General features: G+C 48.5%; 1 protein-coding gene across 1 annotated transcript in view; it reads right to left on the bottom strand.

Annotated features, from left to right (window-relative positions):
• LOC141129608 (uncharacterized) overlaps positions 1 to 20,745 on the bottom strand; it is a 113,825-nt gene extending 93,080 nt beyond the window's left edge. The window contains exon 1 of the mRNA XM_073617709.1: positions 20,550 to 20,745. Within this exon, the coding sequence (XP_073473810.1) occupies positions 20,550 to 20,653 (104 nt within the window). The 5' untranslated portion in view covers positions 20,654 to 20,745. The remainder of the gene's footprint in view (positions 1 to 20,549) is intronic.
• Between the last annotated feature and the right edge of the window lie 212 nt (positions 20,746 to 20,957).

The following is a 20,957-nucleotide window of genomic DNA, read 5'->3' as shown; positions in this document are numbered from 1 at the left end:
AATGAGAGCCAGGGATGAGTCCACCATGTGCCCCATCCACCTGGAGTGCTGAGCCCCTCACTATATAATGAGAGCCAGGGATGAGACCACCATGTGCCGCATCCACCTGGAGTGCTGAGCCCCTCACTATATAATGAGGGCCAGGGATGAGACCATCATGTGTCCCATCCACCTGGAGTGCTGAGCTCCTCACTATATAATGAGAGCCAGGGATGAGTCCATCATGTGCCGCATCCACCTGGAGTGCTGAGCCCCTCACTATATAATGAAAGCCAGGGATGAGACCACCATGTGTCCCATCCACTTGGAGCGCTGAGCCCCTCACTATATAATGAGAGTCAGGGATGAGTCCACCATGTGCTGCATCCACCTGGAGTGCTGAGCTCCTCACTATATAATGAGAGCCAGGGATGAGTCCACCATGTGCCCCATCCACCTGGAGTGCTGAGCTCCTCACTATATAATGAGAGCCAGGGATGAGTCCACCATGTGCCCCATCCACCTGGAGTGCTGAGCCCCTCACTATATAATGAGAGCCAGGGATGAGTCCATCATGTGCCCCATCCACCTGGAGTGCTGAGCCCCTCACTATATAATGAGAGTCAGGGATGAGACCACCATGTGCCGCACCCACATGGAGTGCTGAGCCCCTCACTATATAATGAGAGTCAGGGATGAGACCACCATGTGCCGCACCCACATGGAGTGCTGAGCCCCTCACTATATAATGAGAGTCAGGGATGAGACCACCATGTGCCGCACCCACATGGAGTGCTGAGCCCCTCACTATATAATGGGGGTCAGGGATGAGTCCACCATGTGCCGCACTCCTGGGTATTAGCAGTACAATTAGACGGCTGTTAACATTCCAGAGACGGCGTTCTATTTTTGTCCCGACGAATCTGATTGGCCGCCATCCAGGCCGGGAGATTTATCTAAACAGAGCGCCACTTACTGATATTTATTATTGGCACCCAGAGATTGCGGCAATTCCTGGCGACTATCCATCGTATTCCCGTCCTGAGCACCAACTGAGGGTCTACATATGGGAGGAGTCAGGAAAGGCCCCCTCTGCACCAACCGGGGTGTCTACATGTGGGAGGAGTCAGGAAAGGTCCCCCTCTGCACCAACCGGGGTGTCTACATATGGGAGGAGTCAGGAAAGGTCCCCCTCTGCACCAACTGAGGGTCTACATATGGGAGGAGTCAGGAAAGCCCCTCTCTGCACCAACTGAGGGTCTACATATGAGAGGAGTCAGGAAAGGTCCCCCTCTGCACCAACCGGGGTGTCTACATATGGGAGGAGTCAGGAAAGGTCCCCCTCTGCACCAACCGGGGTGTCTACATGTGGGAGGAGTCAGGAAAGGTCCCCCTCTGCACTATCCGAGGGGTCTACATAAGGGAGGAGTCAGGAAAGGCCCCCTCTGCACCAACTGGGGGTCTACATATGGGAGGAGTCAGACAAGATCCCCCCTCTGCACCAACCGGGGGGGTCTACATATGGGAGGAGTCAGGAAAGGCCCCCTCTGCACCAACTGGGGGTCTACATATGGGAGGAGTCAGACAAGATCCCCCCTCTGCACCAACCGGGGGGATCTACATATGGGAGGAGTCAGACAAGATCCCCCCTCTGCACCAACCGGGGGGGTCTACATATGGGAGGAGTCAGGAAAGGCCCCCTCTGCACCAACTGGGGGTCTACATATGGGAGGAGTCAGACAAGATCCCCCCTCTGCACCAACCGGGGGGGTCTACATATGGGAGGAGTCAGGAAAGGTCCCCCTCTGCACCAACTGGGGGTCTACATATGGGAGGAGTCAGACAAGATCCCCACTCTGCACCAACCGGGGGGGTCTACATATGGGAGGATTTAGGAAAGGTCCCCCCTCTGCACCAACCCGGGGGGTCTACATATGGGAGGAGTCAGGAAAGCTCCCCCTCTGCACCAACCGGGGGTCTACATATGGGAGGAGTCAGGAAAAGTCCCCCTCTGCACCAACTGGGGGGTCTACATATGGGAGGAGTCAGGAAAGGTTCCCATCTGCACCAACAGGGGGTCTACATATGGGGGAAAGTCAGTAAAGGTACCCCTCTGCACCAACCGGGAGGTCTACATATGGGAGGAGTCAGGAAAGGTCCCCCACTTCACCAACCAAAGGTCTACATAAGGGAGGAGTCAGGAAAGGTCCCCCTCTGCACCAACCTGGGGGTCTACATATGGGAGGAGTCGTGAAAGGTCCTCCTCTGCACCAGCCGGGGGTCTACATATGGGAGTAGTCAGGAAAGGTCCCTCTCTGCACACACCAGGGGGTCTACATATGGGAGGAGTCAGAAAAGGTACCCCTCTGCACCAACCAGGGACCAGGGGTCTACATATGGGAGGAGTCAGGAAAGGTTCCCATCTGCACCAACCAGGGGTCTACATATGGGAGGAGTCAGAAAAGGTCCCCCTCTGCACCAACCTGGGGGTCTACATATGGGAGGAGTCATGAAAGGTCCTCCTCTGCACCAGCTGGGGGGTCTACATATGGGAGGAGTCAGGAAAGGTCCCCCTCTGCACACACCAGGGGGTCTACATATGGGAGGAGTCAGAAAAGGTACCCCTCTGCACCACCTGGGAGGTCTACATATGGGAGGAGTCAGGAAAGGCCCCCTCTGCACCAACTGGGGGTCTACATATGGGAGGAGTCAGACAAGATCCCCCCTCTGCACCAACCGGGGGGGTCTACATATGGGAGGAGTCAGGAAAGGTCCCCCTCTGCACCAACTGGGGGTCTACATATGGGAGGAGTCAGACAAGATCCCCACTCTGCACCAACCGGGGGGGTCTACATATGGGAGGATTTAGGAAAGGTCCCCCCTCTGCACCAACCCGGGGGGTCTACATATGGGAGGAGTCAGGAAAGGTCCCCCTCTGCACCAACCGGGGGTCTACATATGGGAGGAGTCAGGAAAGGTTCCCATCTGCACCAACAGGGAGGTCTACATATGGGAGGAGTCAGGAAAGGTCCCCCACTTCACCAACCAAAGGTCTACATAAGGGAGGAGTCAGGAAAGGTCCCCCTCTGCACCAACCTGGGGGTCTACATATGGGAGGAGTCGTGAAAGGTCCTCCTCTGCACCAGCCGGGGGGTCTACATATGGGAGTAGTCAGGAAAGGTCCCTCTCTGCACACACCAGGGGGTCTACATATGGGAGGAGTCAGAAAAGGTACCCCTCTGCACCAACCAGGGACCAGGGGTCTACATATGGGAGGAGTCAGGAAAGGTTCCCATCTGCACCAACCAGGGGTCTACATATGGGAGGAGTCAGAAAAGGTCCCCCTCTGCACCAACCTGGGGGTCTACATATGGGAGGAGTCATGAAAGGTCCTCCTCTGCACCAGCTGGGGGGGTCTACATATGGGAGGAGTCAGGAAAGGTCCCCCTCTGCACACACCAGGGGGTCTACATATGGGAGGAGTCAGAAAAGGTACCCCTCTGCACCACCTGGGAGGTCTACATATGGGAGGAGTCAGGAAAGGTTCCCATCTTCACCAACCAGGGGTCTACATATGGGAGGAGTCAGGAAAGGTCCCCCACTTCACCAACCAGGGGTCTACATATGGGAGGAGTCAGGAAAGGTCCCCCTCTGCATCAACCTGGGGGGGTCTACATATGGGAGGAGTCAGGAAAGGTCCTCCTCTGCACCAGCCGGGGGTCTACATATGGGAGGAGTCAGGAAAGATCCCCCTCTGCACCAACTGGGGGTCTACATATGGGAGGAGTCAGAAAAGATCCCTCTGTGCACCAACCAGGGGTTTAGATATGGGAGGAGTCAGGAAAGGCCCCCCTCTGCACCAACCGGGGGTCTACATATAGGAGGAGTCATGGAAGGTTCCTCTTTGCACCAACTGGGGGTCTACATATGGGAGGAGTCAGGAAAGGTGCCCCTCTGCACCAACTGGGGGGTCTACATATTGGAGGAGTCAGGAAAGGTGCCCCTTGCAAAGACGATCTCCGATTGAAATATGTAGATTCTGAGATGGTGACACCATCAAAAATTGGAAATTTCCTGAGTTTATTGTAAAATTATAGACTGTAGAGAGGACTTCCTGGACTCCTCGTTCCCCTGCTCCTGCAGATTGGTCAGATCATGCAAGGTGGCATCCTGCCCCTGTGGTAATATTGATATTCCATCCCTCCCTCTCCCTTTAGATGGGGCGGCTCCGGGTGTCACCCTGTGCTTCCTCTTTCCCTTGAATTCTGACCCAGAGAACTTTGTCCCGTGTAGAGGCAGGATTTTCTTCTTCCTTATGGTTGTCACCAGAGAGTTTAATGAGAGCAGAGAGCAGTCACGGATCAGAGTCCCCACCTCCTCCCCAACATTACACATTAACCAACCAACGTGAGAAATGAAGGAAAAGGGAACTATAGAGCGAAGCACGTCCAATGTGACCGCATGAGCCGAAAACACCGTAACCAGGCCGGAGGAGCTCCATGATCACCAGAGAGACCCTAGAACCCACCGGAAAACACAGAATTCTTCTCTGGAATATGTCCACAGCTTCAACCTTGTAAATCTTGGATGGAGAAGGAAACAGAGCCTCTCTCTGTGTTCCTGCTGGGAGGTCACCTGTTACTTCCTGTGCAAGAGCCGCAACAGGAAGTGAGGGGAAATCCCAACAGTTGTCACCCGAACAGGTGTCACCATTGGAAGGTTTTCTCTCTATTCCTGTCCTGGTGACTGTAAACTTCTAAAGTTCTCATCATTTTCAGTCCACCAGGAAAATTATGAATCAGTTCTAATTCACTCCATGCTCCTGCCCCATGTCTCCACATTCCTGAAGTTCACTCCTGCCTCATGTCTCCACATTCCGGAACCTCGCTCCTGCCTCATGACTCCACGTTCTTGAACCTCCCAATTTATGACTCCATGCTCCTGAACCCTGCTCCTGACTCCATGTTTTGGGACCTTGCTCCGACTCATAACACCATGCTCCTGAACCTCGCTCCCGCCCCATGACTCCACATTATTGAACCTTGCTCTCACCTCGTGACCTCACATTCCTGAACCTCACTTCTGACTCATGACTCCACATTTCTGAACCTTGCTCCAGACTCAAGACTCCATGCTTCTGAACCTCACTCAGGACTCATGACTCCATGTTCCTGAACCTCGCTCCTGACTCCACTTTCCTGAATCTCGCTCTCACCACGTGACTCAACATTCCTAAACCTTACTCCTGACTCCGTGCTCCTGAACCTTGTTCTCAACTCATGACTCCACGTTCCTGAACCTCTCTCCCAACTAATTTCTCCACGTTCCTGAATCTCGTTCCTGACTCATGACACCATGCTCCTGAACCTCATTCCCGTTTCATGACTCCACATTCATGAACCTCGCTCTCGACCCATGACTCCACATTTCTGAACCTCGCTCCCGCCTCATGACTCAATGCTCCTGAACCTCCCTCCCAACTCATGACTCCATGCTCCTGAACCTTGCTCCCGACTTATGACTCCATGCTCCTGAACCTTGCTCCCACATTGTGACTTCACATTTCAGAATCACACTCCTGCCTAGTGACTCCATGCTCCTGAACCTCACTCACGACTCATGACTCCATGTTCCTGAACCTCGCTCCTGACTCATGACTCCATGCTCCTGAACCTCGCTCTCACCTCATGACTCCACATTCTTGAACCTCGCTCCTGACTCATGACTCCAGTTTCCTGAATCTCGCTCTCACCATGTGATTCCACATTCTTAAACCTCACTCCTGACTCATGACTCCATGCTCCTGAACCTTGCTCCTGACTCATGACTTCATGATCCTGAACCTTGCTTCTGACTCATAAATCCATGCTCCTGAACCTTGCTCCTGACTCATGACTCCACATTCCTAAAACTCACTCCCCGACTCATGACTTCATGCTCCTGAACCTTGTTCCCAACTCATGACTCCACGTTCATGAATCTCGCTCCCGACTCATGACTCCACGTTTCTAAACCTTGCTCCCGACTCATGACTCTATGTTCCTGAACCTTTGCTCATGACTCTATGCTCTCGAACCTCGCTCTCACCTTGTGACTCCAAATTTCTGAACCTCGCTCATGAGCCATGATTTCACATTCCTGAACTTCGCTTTCACCTTGTGACTCCACATTCCTGAACCTTACTCCCTACTCATTACTCCACATTTCTGAACCATGCTCCCGACTCATGACTCCATGCTCCTGGACCTTGCTCCGGACTCATCACTCCTTGTTCCTAAACCTCGCTACTGACTCATGATTCCATGCTCCTGAACCTTGCTCCCGACTCATAATGCCATGCTCCTGAACCTTGCTCTCACCTCGTGACTCCATAATCCTGAACCTTGCTCCCAATTCATGATGCTATGCTCTTGAACCTCGCTCCTGACTTATGACTCCACATTCTTGAACCTGGCTCCCGACCCATGACTCCACATTTCTGAACCTCGCTCCCGCCTCATGACTCAATGCTCCTGAACCTCACTCCTGACTCATGACTCTATGCTCCTGAACCTCGCTCCCGACTTATGACTCCATGATCCTGAACCTCGCTCCCCACTCATGACTCCATGATCCTGAAACTTGCTCCTGACTCATGACTTCATGATCCTGAACCTTGCTCCTGACTCATGACTTCATGATCCTGAACCTTGCTCCTGACTCATGACTTCATGATCCTGAACCTTGCTCCTGACTCATGACTTCATGATCCTGAACCTTTCTCCTGACTCATGACTTCATGATCCTGAATCTTGCTTCTGAAACCCGGACACATTATTCAGACAGGGCCTGACAGGAGGGTGAGGGGGCACTATGTGCGCCACATTACTATTCTCTTTGGAGTGCCCCAAGGTGTCCCAGGTCTGTTACAATCCTATAGTGTATGTCAAAAAAAAAAAAAAATGACTGTGTGCCTATAAAGTGTTTTGAAGAAAAAGTGGCAACCCCACTCCCACCTCGCGACTCCGTGTTCCTTAACCTTACTCCCGCCTCGTGACTCCATGTTTCTGAACCTCACTCCTGCCTCGTAACTCCATGTTCCTGAACCTCACCTCCAGCCTTGTGACTCCATGTTCCTAACCCTCACCTCCTGCCTCGTTACTCCATGTTCCTGAACCTCATTCCCACCTCGCGACTCCATGTTCCTGAAACTCATTCCCACCTCGCGACTCCATGTTCCTGAACCTTACTCCCACCTTATGTCTCCATGTTCCTGAACCTCGCTTCTGCTTCGTGACTCCATGTTCCCCAACCTCACTCCTGTCTCGTGGCTCCATGTTCCTGAACCTCACACCCACCTCGCGACTCCATGTTCCTGAACCTCATCTCCCGCCTTGTGACTCCATGTTCCTGAACCTCACTCCCACCTCGCAACTCCATGTTCCTGAACGTTACTCCCACCTCATGTCTCCATGTTCCTGAACCTTACTCCCACCTTGTGTCTCCATGTTCCTGAACCTCGCTTCCACTTTGTGACTCCATGTTCCCCAACCTCACTCCCCCCTCGTGACTCCATGTTCCTGAACCTCACCTCCCGCCTCATTACTCCATGTTCCTGAACCTCACTCCCACCTCATGTCTCCATGTTCCTGAACCTTGCTTCCGCTTCGTGTCACCATGTTCTCTAATCTCCCATCCGCCTTGTGACTCCGTGTCCCTGAACCTCGCTTTCGCTTTGTGTCTCCATGTTCCTGAACCTCACTCCTGCCTCATGACTCCATGTTCCCCAACCTCACTCCTGCCTCATAACTCTGTGTTCCCCAAACTCACTTCTGCCTTGTGACTTTATTCCCGTATAACTCAGCACTGTGAGGAGCTCTGATGGTGCCCCCTCATCCTTAGTCCTTATCCCACATACATCCGACACTGTGAGGAGCTCTGCTATGTCATGCCGGCATCTTGTAGTGGCCTCAAGGTACAATCCTCTCCTGAGCCTCCCTTTCATGGTGTCTGGACATGACTCATTGTTACATTGGACTGTCACCCTCATCCTCCTTCTTCATTCCATAGAGAGTCTCTGACCTGGAACAAGTATGATGCACAGTCACTGGGTGCATGCTTATCCCGGTCAGTGACTGTAAGTGGTGAACCAAGGATTGGGATGACTGAACATCATTCCCATGGACAATGTGGCTTCTATGAGCCAGGAGATGATCAGAGACTGCAGACATAATACACGAGATGATCAGAGACTGCAGACATAATACAGGAGATGATTAGAGACTGCAGACATAGTACAGGAGATGATCAGAGACTGCAGACATAATACAGGAGATGATCAGAGACTGCAGACATAATACAGGAGATGATCAGAGACTGTAGACATAATACAGGAGATGATCAGAGACTGCAGACATAGTACAAGAGATGATCAGAGACTGCAGACATAGTACAGGAGATGATCAGAGACTGCAGACATCATACAGGAGATGATCAGAGACTGCAGACATAGTACAGGAGATGATTAGAGACTGCAGACATAGTACAGGAGATGATCAGAGACTGCAGACATAGTACAGGAGATGATCAGAGACTGCGGACATAATACAGAAGATGATCAGAGACTGCAGACATAGTACAGGAGATGATCAGAGACTGCAGACATCATACAGGAGATGATCAGAGACTGCAGACATAATACAGGAGATGATCAGAGACTGCAGACATAATACAGGAGATGATCAGAGACTGCAGACATAATACAGGAGATGATCAGAGACTGCAGACATAATACAGGAGATGATTAGAGACTGCAGACATAGTACAGGAGATGATCAGAGACTGCAGACATAGTACAGGAGATGATCAGAGACTGCGGACATAATACAGAAGATGATCAGAGACTGCAGACATAGTACAGGAGATGATCAGAGACTGCAGACATCATACAGGAGATGATCAGAGACTGCAGACATAATACAGGAGATGATCAGAGACTGCAGACATAATACAGGAGATGATCAGAGACTGCAGACATAATACAGGAGATGATCAGAGACTGCAGACATAATACAAGAGATGGTCAGAGACTGCAGACATAGTACAATAGATGATCAGAGACTGCAGACATAATACAGGAGATGATCAGAGACTGCAGACATAATACAGGAGATGATCAGAGACTGCAGACATAGTACAGGAGATGATCAGAGACTGCAGACATAATACAGGAGATGATCAGAGACTGCAGACATAATACAGGAGATGGTCAGAGACTGCAGACATAATACAGGAGATGATCAGAGACTGCAGACATAGTACAGGAGATGGTCAGAGACTGCAGACATAATACAGGAGATGATCAGAGACTGCAGACATAGTACAGGAGATGATTAGAGACTGCAGACATCATACAGGAGATGATCAGAGACTGCAGACATAGTACAGGAGATGATCAGAGACTGCAGACATAGTACAGGAGATGATCAGAGACTGCAGACATAGTACAGGAGATGATCAGAGACTGCAGACATAGTACAGGAGATGATCAGAGACTGCAGACATAGTACAGGAGATGATCAGAGACTGCAGACATAATACAAGAGATGATCAGAGACTGCAGACATAATACAGGAGATGATCAGAGACTGCAGACATAATACAGGAGATGATCAGAGACTGCAGACATAATACAGGAGATGATCAGAGACTGCAGACATAATACAGGAGATGATCAGAGACTGCAGACATAATACAGGAGATGATCAGAGACTGCAGACATAATACAGGAGATGATTAGAGACTGCAGACATAATACAGGAGATGATCAGAGACTGCAGACATAATACAGGAGATGATCAGAGACTGCAGACATAGTACAGGAGATGATCAGAGACTGCAGACATAATACAGGAGATGATCAGAGACTGTAGACATAATACAGGAGATGATCAGAGACTGCAGACATAGTACAAGAGATGATCAGAGACTGCAGACATAGTACAGGAGATGATCAGAGACTGCAGACATCATACAGGAGATGATCAGAGACTGCAGACATAGTACAGGAGATGATTAGAGACTGCAGACATAGTACAGGAGATGATCAGAGACTGCAGACATAGTACAGGAGATGATCAGAGACTGCGGACATAATACAGAAGATGATCAGAGACTGCAGACATAGTACAGGAGATGATCAGAGACTGCAGACATCATACAGGAGATGATCAGAGACTGCAGACATAATACAGGAGATGATCAGAGACTGCAGACATAATACAGGAGACGATCAGAGACTGCAGACATAATACAGGAGATGATTAGAGACTGCAGACATAGTACAGGAGATGATCAGAGACTGCAGACATAGTACAGGAGATGATCAGAGACTGCGGACATAATACAGAAGATGATCAGAGACTGCAGACATAGTACAGGAGATGATCAGAGACTGCAGACATCATACAGGAGATGATCAGAGACTGCAGACATAATACAGGAGATGATCAGAGACTGCAGACATAATACAGGAGATGATCAGAGACTGCAGACATAATACAGGAGATGATCAGAGACTGCAGACATAATACAAGAGATGGTCAGAGACTGCAGACATAGTACAATAGATGATCAGAGACTGCAGACATAATACAGGAGATGATCAGAGACTGCAGACATAATACAGGAGATGATCAGAGACTGCAGACATAGTACAGGAGATGATCAGAGACTGCAGACATAATACAGGAGATGATCAGAGACTGCAGACATAATACAGGAGATGGTCAGAGACTGCAGACATAATACAGGAGATGATCAGAGACTGCAGACATAGTACAGGAGATGGTCAGAGACTGCAGACATAATACAGGAGATGATCAGAGACTGCAGACATAGTACAGGAGATGATTAGAGACTGCAGACATCATACAGGAGATGATCAGAGACTGCAGACATAGTACAGGAGATGATCAGAGACTGCAGACATAGTACAGGAGATGATCAGAGACTGCAGACATAGTACAGGAGATGATCAGAGACTGCAGACATAGTACAGGAGATGATCAGAGACTGCAGACATAGTACAGGAGATGATCAGAGACTGCAGACATAATACAAGAGATGATCAGAGACTGCAGACATAATACAGGAGATGATCAGAGACTGCAGACATAATACAGGAGATGATCAGAGACTGCAGACATAATACAGGAGATGATCAGAGACTGCAGACATAATACAGGAGATGATCAGAGACTGCAGACATAATACAGGAGATGATCAGAGACTGCAGACATAATACAGGAGATGATTAGAGACTGCAGACATAATACAGGAGATGATCAGAGACTGCAGACATAATACAGGAGATGATCAGAGACTGCAGACATAGTACAGGAGATGATCAGAGACTGCAGACATAATACAGGAGATGATCAGAGACTGCAGACATAATACAGGAGATGATTAGAGACTGCAGACATAGTACAGGAGATGATCAGAGACTGCAGACATAATACAGGAGATGATCAGAGACTGCAGACATAATACAGGAGATGATCAGAGACTGCAGACATAGTACAGGAGATGATCAGAGACTGCAGACATAGTACAGGAGATGATCAGAGACTGCAGACATAATACAGGAGATGATTAGAGACTGCAGACATAGTACAGGAGATGATCAGGTTGGGGTCAGCGAGGGGCCCCAGATCTGCACAGCCGGCTCCTCACACACAGTGATAAGATGTATCGGTAATAATGGAATGTTGGATGGTTGGTCGGTTGTCTGTGGTGGGTGGTTGGTGAGGACAGTTGGGATGACAATCATTACCTCCAGTGATGGGATGAATGAATGGGATGGGATGGGATGGGATGGGTGGACGGACAGAGAGCACAGACTGGAGGAGGTACAATGTCTGCAGAGCCGTCTTCTCCTCTATTGTCTGCTGTCTCATTATTCCCAGAAGAGGAGACCACCCAGGAGACCCCCCACCCAGCCAGACAGCAATACATGGAGAATAAAGACTCCAGTCCATCCAGTTCAACCTGAGTGTGCATGTTTATACTCTCCACCAACCAATCACCATTCTCCACCACCCACCAACCAACTAATCACCGTACACTATTGTCCACCCCCACCAACCAATCACCATTCTCCACCACCCACCAACCAACCAATCATCGTACACTATTCTCCACCCCCACTAACCAACCAATGTTCACTAATCTTCACCAACCAACCAATCACCATTCTCCACCACCCACCAACCAATCACCATTCTCCACCACCCACCAACCAACCAATCACCATTCTCCACCACCCACCAACCAATCACTGTACACTGTTCGCCACCCCCACCAACCAACCACCGTTCTCCACCACCCACCAACCAATCACCATTCTCCACCACCCACCAACCAACTAATCACCGTACACTATTGTCCACCCCCACCAACCAATCACCATTCTCCACCACCCACCAACCAACCAATCATCGTACACTATTCTCCACCCCCACCAACCAATCACCATTCTTCACCACCCACCAACCAACCAATGTTCACTAGTCTCCACCACCCACCAACAATCAGTATTCTCCACCACCCACCAACCAACCAATCACTGTTCTCCACCCCCCACCAACCAATCACTGTTCTCCACCCCCCACCAACCAATCACTGTTCTCCACCCCCCACCAACCAATCACCATACACTATGCTCTCCTATCACAACCAATCACTGTTCATGTTTATATGGCTCTCCATCTACAAGCAGACACACACCCTCACTGACTCCGCCTACTTCTATCTCTGACATTCTGCAATCAATGGGATGCTGAGGGACCACGCCTCGGTTACCATAGTGATGGGCTCAGGCGAGTGCGGGGTCCTAGAGCCCAACCCACCTTCCAGATACCACCCTGCATCCCACCAATCATGAGCAGCCTGGCCAGAAAATGCTTCACTGCCTCTGATTGGTGGGGTGCAGGGTGGGATCGGGAAGGTGGGTTGGGCTCTAGGACCCCGCACATGCCTGAGCCAATCCCTACTTACCATGTCATAAGAGACTGCGAGAGACCGCTACCACATTATAAATATAATACAATACTAGAGACTACGGCTAGATCACAGGAGACTGCGAGAGACCACTACCACATTATAATACAATACTAGAGACTACGGCTAGATCACAAGAGACTGCGAGAGACCACTACCACATTATAATACAATACTAGAGACTACGGCTAGATCACAGGAGACTGCGAGAGACCACTACCACATTATAATACAATACTAGAGACTACGGCTAGATCACAGGAGACTGCGAGAGACCACTACCACATTATAATACTAGAGACTACGGCTAGATCACAAGAGACTGCGAGAGACCACTACCACATTATAATACAATACTAGAGACTACGGCTAGATCACAAGAGACTGCGAGAGACCACTACCACATTATAATACTAGAGACTACGGCTAGATCACAAGAGACTGCGAGAGACCACTACCACATTATAATACTAGAGACTACGGCTAGATCACAAGAGACTGCGAGAGACCACTACCACATTATAATACTAGAGACTACGGCTAGATCACAAGAGACTGCGAGAGACCACTACCACATTATAATATAATACTAGAGACTACGGCTAGATCACAAGAGACTGCGAGAGACCACTACCACATTATAATACTAGAGACTACGGCTAGATCACAAGAGACTGCGAGAGACCACTACCACATTATAATACTAGAGACTACGGCTAGATCACAAGAGACTGCGAGAGACCACTACCACATTATAATACAATACTAGAGACTACGGCTAGATCACAGGAGACTGCGAGAGACCACTACCACATTATAATACTAGAGACTACGGCTAGATCACAGGAGACTGCGAGAGACCACTACCACATTATAATATAATACTAGAGACTACGGCTAGATCACAGGAGACTGCGAGAGACCACTACCACATTATAATACAATACTAGAGACTACGGCTAGATCACAAGAGACTGCGAGAGACCACTACCACATTATAATACAATACTAGAGACTACGGCTAGATCCCAGGAGACTGCGAGAGACCACTACCACATTATAATATAATACTAGAGACTACGGCTAGATCACAGGAGACTGCGAGAGACCACTACCACATTATAATATAATACTAGAGACTACGGCTAGATCACAGGAGACTGCGAGAGACCACTACCACATTATAATACAATACTAGAGACTACGGCTAGATCCCAGGAGACTGCGAGAGACCACTACCACATTATAATACTAGAGACTACGGCTAGATCACAGGAGACTGCGAGAGACCACTACCACATTATAATATAATACTAGAGACTACGGCTAGATCACAGGAGACTGCGAGAGACCACTACCACATTATAATACAATACTAGAGACTACGGCTAGATCACAAGAGACTGCGAGAGACCACTACCACATTATAATACAATACTAGAGACTACGGCTAGATCACAAGAGACTGCGAGAGACCACTACCACATTATAATACTAGAGACTACGGCTAGATCCCAGGAGACTGCGAGAGACCACTACCACATTATAATACAATACTAGAGACTACGGCTAGATCACAGGAGACTGCGAGAGACCACTACCACATTATAATACTAGAGACTACGGCTAGATCACAAGAGACTGCGAGAGACCACTACCACATTATAATACTAGAGACTACGGCTAGATCACAAGAGACTGCGAGAGACCACTACCACATTATAATACTAGAGACTACGGCTAGATCCCAGGAGACTGCGAGAGACCACTACCACATTATAATACAATACTAGAGACTACGGCTAGATCCCAGGAGACTGCGAGAGACCACTACCACATTATAATATAATACTAGAGACTACGGCTAGATCACAGGAGACTGCGAGAGACCACTACCACATTATAATACAATACTAGAGACTACGGCTAGATCCCAGGAGACTGCGAGAGACCACTACCACATTATAATACAATACTAGAGACTACGGCTAGATCACAGGAGACTGCGAGAGACCACTACCACATTATAATACTAGAGACTACGGCTAGATCACAAGAGACTGCGAGAGACCACTACCACATTATAATACTAGAGACTACGGCTAGATCACAGGAGACTGCGAGAGACCACTACCACATTATAATACTAGAGACTACGGCTAGATCACAAGAGACTGCGAGAGACCACTACCACATTATAATACTAGAGACTACGGCTAGATCACAGGAGACTGCGAGAGACCACTACCACATTATAATACTAGAGACTACGGCTAGATCACAGGAGACTGCGAGAGACCACTACCACATTATAATACTAGAGACTACGGCTAGATCACAGGAGACTGCGAGAGACCACTACCACATTATAATACTAGAGACTACGGCTAGATCACAAGAGACTGCGAGAGACCACTACCACATTATAATACTAGAGACTACGGCTAGATCACAAGAGACTGCGAGAGACCACTACCACATTATAATACAATACTAGAGACTACGGCTAGATCACAGGAGACTGCGAGAGACCACTACCACATTATAATACTAGAGACTACGGCTAGATCACAGGAGACTGCGAGAGACCACTACCACATTATAATATAATACTAGAGACTACGGCTAGATCACAGGAGACTGCGAGAGACCACTACCACATTATAATACAATACTAGAGACTACGGCTAGATCACAAGAGACTGCGAGAGACCACTACCACATTATAATACAATACTAGAGACTACGGCTAGATCCCAGGAGACTGCGAGAGACCACTACCACATTATAATATAATACTAGAGACTACGGCTAGATCACAGGAGACTGCGAGAGACCACTACCACATTATAATATAATACTAGAGACTACGGCTAGATCACAGGAGACTGCGAGAGACCACTACCACATTATAATACAATACTAGAGACTACGGCTAGATCCCAGGAGACTGCGAGAGACCACTACCACATTATAATACTAGAGACTACGGCTAGATCACAGGAGACTGCGAGAGACCACTACCACATTATAATATAATACTAGAGACTACGGCTAGATCACAGGAGACTGCGAGAGACCACTACCACATTATAATACAATACTAGAGACTACGGCTAGATCACAAGAGACTGCGAGAGACCACTACCACATTATAATACAATACTAGAGACTACGGCTAGATCACAAGAGACTGCGAGAGACCACTACCACATTATAATACTAGAGACTACGGCTAGATCCCAGGAGACTGCGAGAGACCACTACCACATTATAATACAATACTAGAGACTACGGCTAGATCACAGGAGACTGCGAGAGACCACTACCACATTATAATACTAGAGACTACGGCTAGATCACAAGAGACTGCGAGAGACCACTACCACATTATAATACTAGAGACTACGGCTAGATCACAAGAGACTGCGAGAGACCACTACCACATTATAATACTAGAGACTACGGCTAGATCCCAGGAGACTGCGAGAGACCACTACCACATTATAATACAATACTAGAGACTACGGCTAGATCCCAGGAGACTGCGAGAGACCACTACCACATTATAATATAATACTAGAGACTACGGCTAGATCACAGGAGACTGCGAGAGACCACTACCACATTATAATACAATACTAGAGACTACGGCTAGATCCCAGGAGACTGCGAGAGACCACTACCACATTATAATACAATACTAGAGACTACGGCTAGATCACAGGAGACTGCGAGAGACCACTACCACATTATAATACTAGAGACTACGGCTAGATCACAAGAGACTGCGAGAGACCACTACCACATTATAATATAATACTAGAGACTACGGCTAGATCACAGGAGACTGCGAGAGACCACTACCACATTATAATACTAGAGACTACGGCTAGATCACAGGAGACTGCGAGAGACCACTACCACATTATAATACTAGAGACTACGGCTAGATCACAGGAGACTGCGAGAGACCACTACCACGTTACAGGAGACTGCCAAAGCTTTGTCATGCTAGAAGAAGTCCCCCGGGCTGCTTCCATATTACAGCAGATTGCATGGTACTTATATTGTTGCAGGAGAGTGCTAGAGACACCTATCATGGAGACTGAGAGACTGCTTCTATGTCACATGAGACTGCGAGAGACTGACGTAGGGCAGCTGACAGCCTCTGCTGGGTACTGATAGAGGGAGGTGTGTGCTGTCAGTGCAGGGACCTGTCACACTCTGTGCCCCTCCCCCTCCTGTCCTCTGGGAGGTTGTGTCATCCACACGGAGGATGAATACAGTATGTGGGGCGTCTTCTATCAATGATATCTATTGATGAATGGTGGCTCCATCATCTTCATCCTCACTCAGATACTCCGACCATCTCCACATGACACCCCCCTCCTCGTATAACGAGACTCATCATCGCCTCCCGCAGGAAACACTTACAGGTCACACCAAGGATTGTCATCATTGTCTACTTTCCTAGAAATGTATCATGGCCTGACCGTCTTATATCAGGAACCCCTTCACATGGGTCATCGAATATCAGGAACCCCTTCACATGGGTCATCGAATATCAGGAACCCCTTCACATGGGTCATCTAATATCAGGAACCCCTTCACATGGGTCATCGAATATCAGGAACCCCTTCACATGGGTCATCTAATATCAGGAACCCCTTCACATGGGTCATCTAATATCAGGAACCCCTTCACATGGGTCATCTAATATCAGGAACCCCTTCACATGGGTCATCTAATATCAGGAACCCCTTCACATGGGTCATCGAATATCAGGAACCCCTTCACATGGGTCATCTAATATCAGGAACCCCTTCACATGGGTCATCTAATATCAGGAACCCCTTCACATGGGTCATCTAATATCAGGAACCCCTTCACATGGGTCATCGAATATCAGGAACCCCTTCACATGGGTCATCTAATATCAGGAACCCCTTCACATGGGTCATCTAATATCAGGAACCCCTTCACATGGGTCATCTAATATCAGGAACCCCTTCACATGGGTCATCGAATATCAGGAACCCCTTCACATGGGTCATCGAATGTCAGGAACCCCTTCACATGGGTCATCTAATATCAGGAACCCCTTCACATGGGTCATCTAATATCAGGAACCCCTTCACATGGGTCATCTAATATCAGGAACCTCTTCACATGGATCATCTAATATCAGGAACCTCTTCACATGGATCATCTAATATCAGGAACCTCTTCACATGGATCATCTAATATCAGGAACCCCTTCACATGGATCATCTAATATCAGGAACCCCTTCACATGGGTCATCTAATATCAGGAACCCCTTCACATGGGTCATCTAATATCAGGAACCTCTTCACATGGATCATCTAATATCAGGAACCCCTTCACATGGATCATCTAATATCAGGAACCTCTTCACATGGGTCATCTAATATCAGGAACCCCTTCACATGGGTCATCGAATATCAGGAACCCCTTCACATGGGTCATCGAATATCAGGAACCCCTTCACATGGATCATCTAATATCAGGAACCTCTTCACATGGGTCATCTAATTTCAGGAACCCCTTCACATGGATCATCTAATATCAGGAACCCCTTCACATGGGTCATCTAATATCAGGAACCTCTTCACATGGGTCATCTAATATCAGGAACCCCTTCACATGGGTCATCTAATATCAGGAACCCCTTCACATGGATCATCTAATATCAGGAACCTCTTCACATGGGTCATCTAATATCAGGAACCTCTTCACATGGGTCATCTAATATCAGGAACCCCTTCACATGGGTCATCTAATATCAGGAACCTCTTCACATGGATCATCGAATGTCAGGAACCCCTTCACATGGGTCATCTAATATCAGGAACCTCTTCACATGGATCATCTAACATCAAGAACCCCTTCACATGGGTCATCTAATATCAGGAACCCCTTCACATGGGTCATCTAATATCAGGAACCCCTTCACATGGGTCATCTAATATCAGGAACCTCTTCACATGGTGGTGTGACTCAGAAACCCCTAGACATGGCTCATCTTTTATTAAGCTCACCTTGCTAAGGTACTCCTTGATGTGGGTCATCCTGTATAAAGTACCTCTTGCTGTGGGTCATCTCATCTGAGGTACCCCTTTGCACAAGTGATCCCTTTATTAAGGATTAACATTAAGTTGGTCATCTACCTCTTGGTCTGGGTCATCTACCCCTTGGTCTGGGTCATCTTCCTCTTGGTATGGGTCACCAACCCCTTGGTCTGGGTCATATACCCCTTGGCCTGTGGCATCTACCCCTTGGTCTGGGTCATCTACCACTTGTCATGGGTCATTTGACTCTTGGTATGGGTCATCAACCCTTTGGTCTGGGTCCTCTACCCCTGGTATGGGTCATCTACCCCTTGGTCTGGGTCCTCTACAATCTTGGTCTGGGTCCTCTACCCCTTGGTATGGGTCATCTTTCTCTTGGTATGGGTCATCTACCCCTAGATGTGGGTACCCCTTGGTGTGGAACATTTTATATCAAGAATCCCTTGGAGTGGGTCATCTAATATCAGGTATCATCTACCCCTTGGTGTGGGTCATCTTTTTTAAGTAACCCTTTACATACAGACACAAGTTTATAAATATCCTGAGTATTTGTAGTATAATAGAGCTACCATAGTGCCTTTTGAAGGTGATCAGGTTGATGACTGACACAATCCATGACCTCATCATTATTATGTCCAATCACGGTTAGGGTTAGGGTGTAGGGCTTCCTGTGATGTATATAATAATGAGATAGAAATAATAATGTGATTGGATATAATAATGCTGATGTCATAGATGATGTAAGTCAACGAGCAGATCACCTTGAAAAGTAGGTACTCCTCTATTTTAGGAGGGAATATTACGAATACTTTATATATTGTTAGTCTTGGAATCCATTCCAGGAATTTTTCCTGCCCTCATTCTGGAAGTCTCCATATTTCGGGGGTATGAATCATTTCCTCTGACCCCCTTCTTGTATATTTCTTGCCTCTAGCCTGGCATTGGGTGTAACTGCAGCTCTTTGGTATTTTAAACATATTTGGGTCTTATTGATAGTCATAGTGTCCTCCTGAGTTCCCTCGGCTCAGGAGACTTCCATCCTGAACTTCATGAAGTCCCCCAGGTCATTGGGCACTCATGGGCCCTGGAAGAGGTGGGTTCTGGGATTGTCAGGCCTGTCTGAGGTCAGGGGGGAGAATTCGGGAAGTTTGGTGTGGTACACTCAGACGGGGAGCCAGCATCGGGTAAATACAGGTGGCCCCCAGTGATGCCCCCATCTTCTCCTCTGACACATCATTAGTATGCAGTGCAGTCCTGCAGAACTTTCTGTGCTCATTCCAGAACCTGCACCCCTCCTTCCCTTACCCCTGATCCCAGCCCATCCTAAACCCTACCCCTGCTCTGTTCCCCCCTTATCCCTGCCCCCCCCCCCCCCAATCTGGCACTCTTCCCCATGCCCACTGTGGCTGGTACCCCCTCCCTGGAAAGTGTCTCACCAGTCAGTGGAGATGCGTTCATTGAGGATGTCCTCTTTGGCAGTGATAAGGGACAGGCCATAGGTGTCCAGGTTGAGGGCATTCATGTCTGCGTGCGGTCTCATGTCTGCCTGGAGCTGGGAAGTTTTCTGTCTCTCCCTCTTCAGTCTCCAGTCTAGAATGATTTTCCTTTCTTCTCCCTCTCCTCCTCCTCCTCCTCCTCCTCCTCCTCCTCCTCATGTGTGCCTCTCCCCCTCCCCCTCCCTCCTCCACTTCTCTTCCTCAACTTTATGTCACTTCTCTAACTTTCTCTTTTTCAAGGTGCCCCTGTGAGTCTGATCCAGGCCATTCCCTCTCCTTGACCCGGTTCTCTCTGTGTGCCAACTGCCTCAGGGTCCCGGGTTCTCCCGGTGTGCCAGTTCCCTCAGG

The sequence above is a fragment of the Aquarana catesbeiana genome, linkage group LG01 (assembly GCF_042186555.1).
Source record: "Aquarana catesbeiana isolate 2022-GZ linkage group LG01, ASM4218655v1, whole genome shotgun sequence".
Classification (NCBI taxonomy): domain Eukaryota; kingdom Metazoa; phylum Chordata; class Amphibia; order Anura; family Ranidae; genus Aquarana; species Aquarana catesbeiana.
This window is presented reverse-complemented; position numbering and strand designations above follow the sequence as displayed.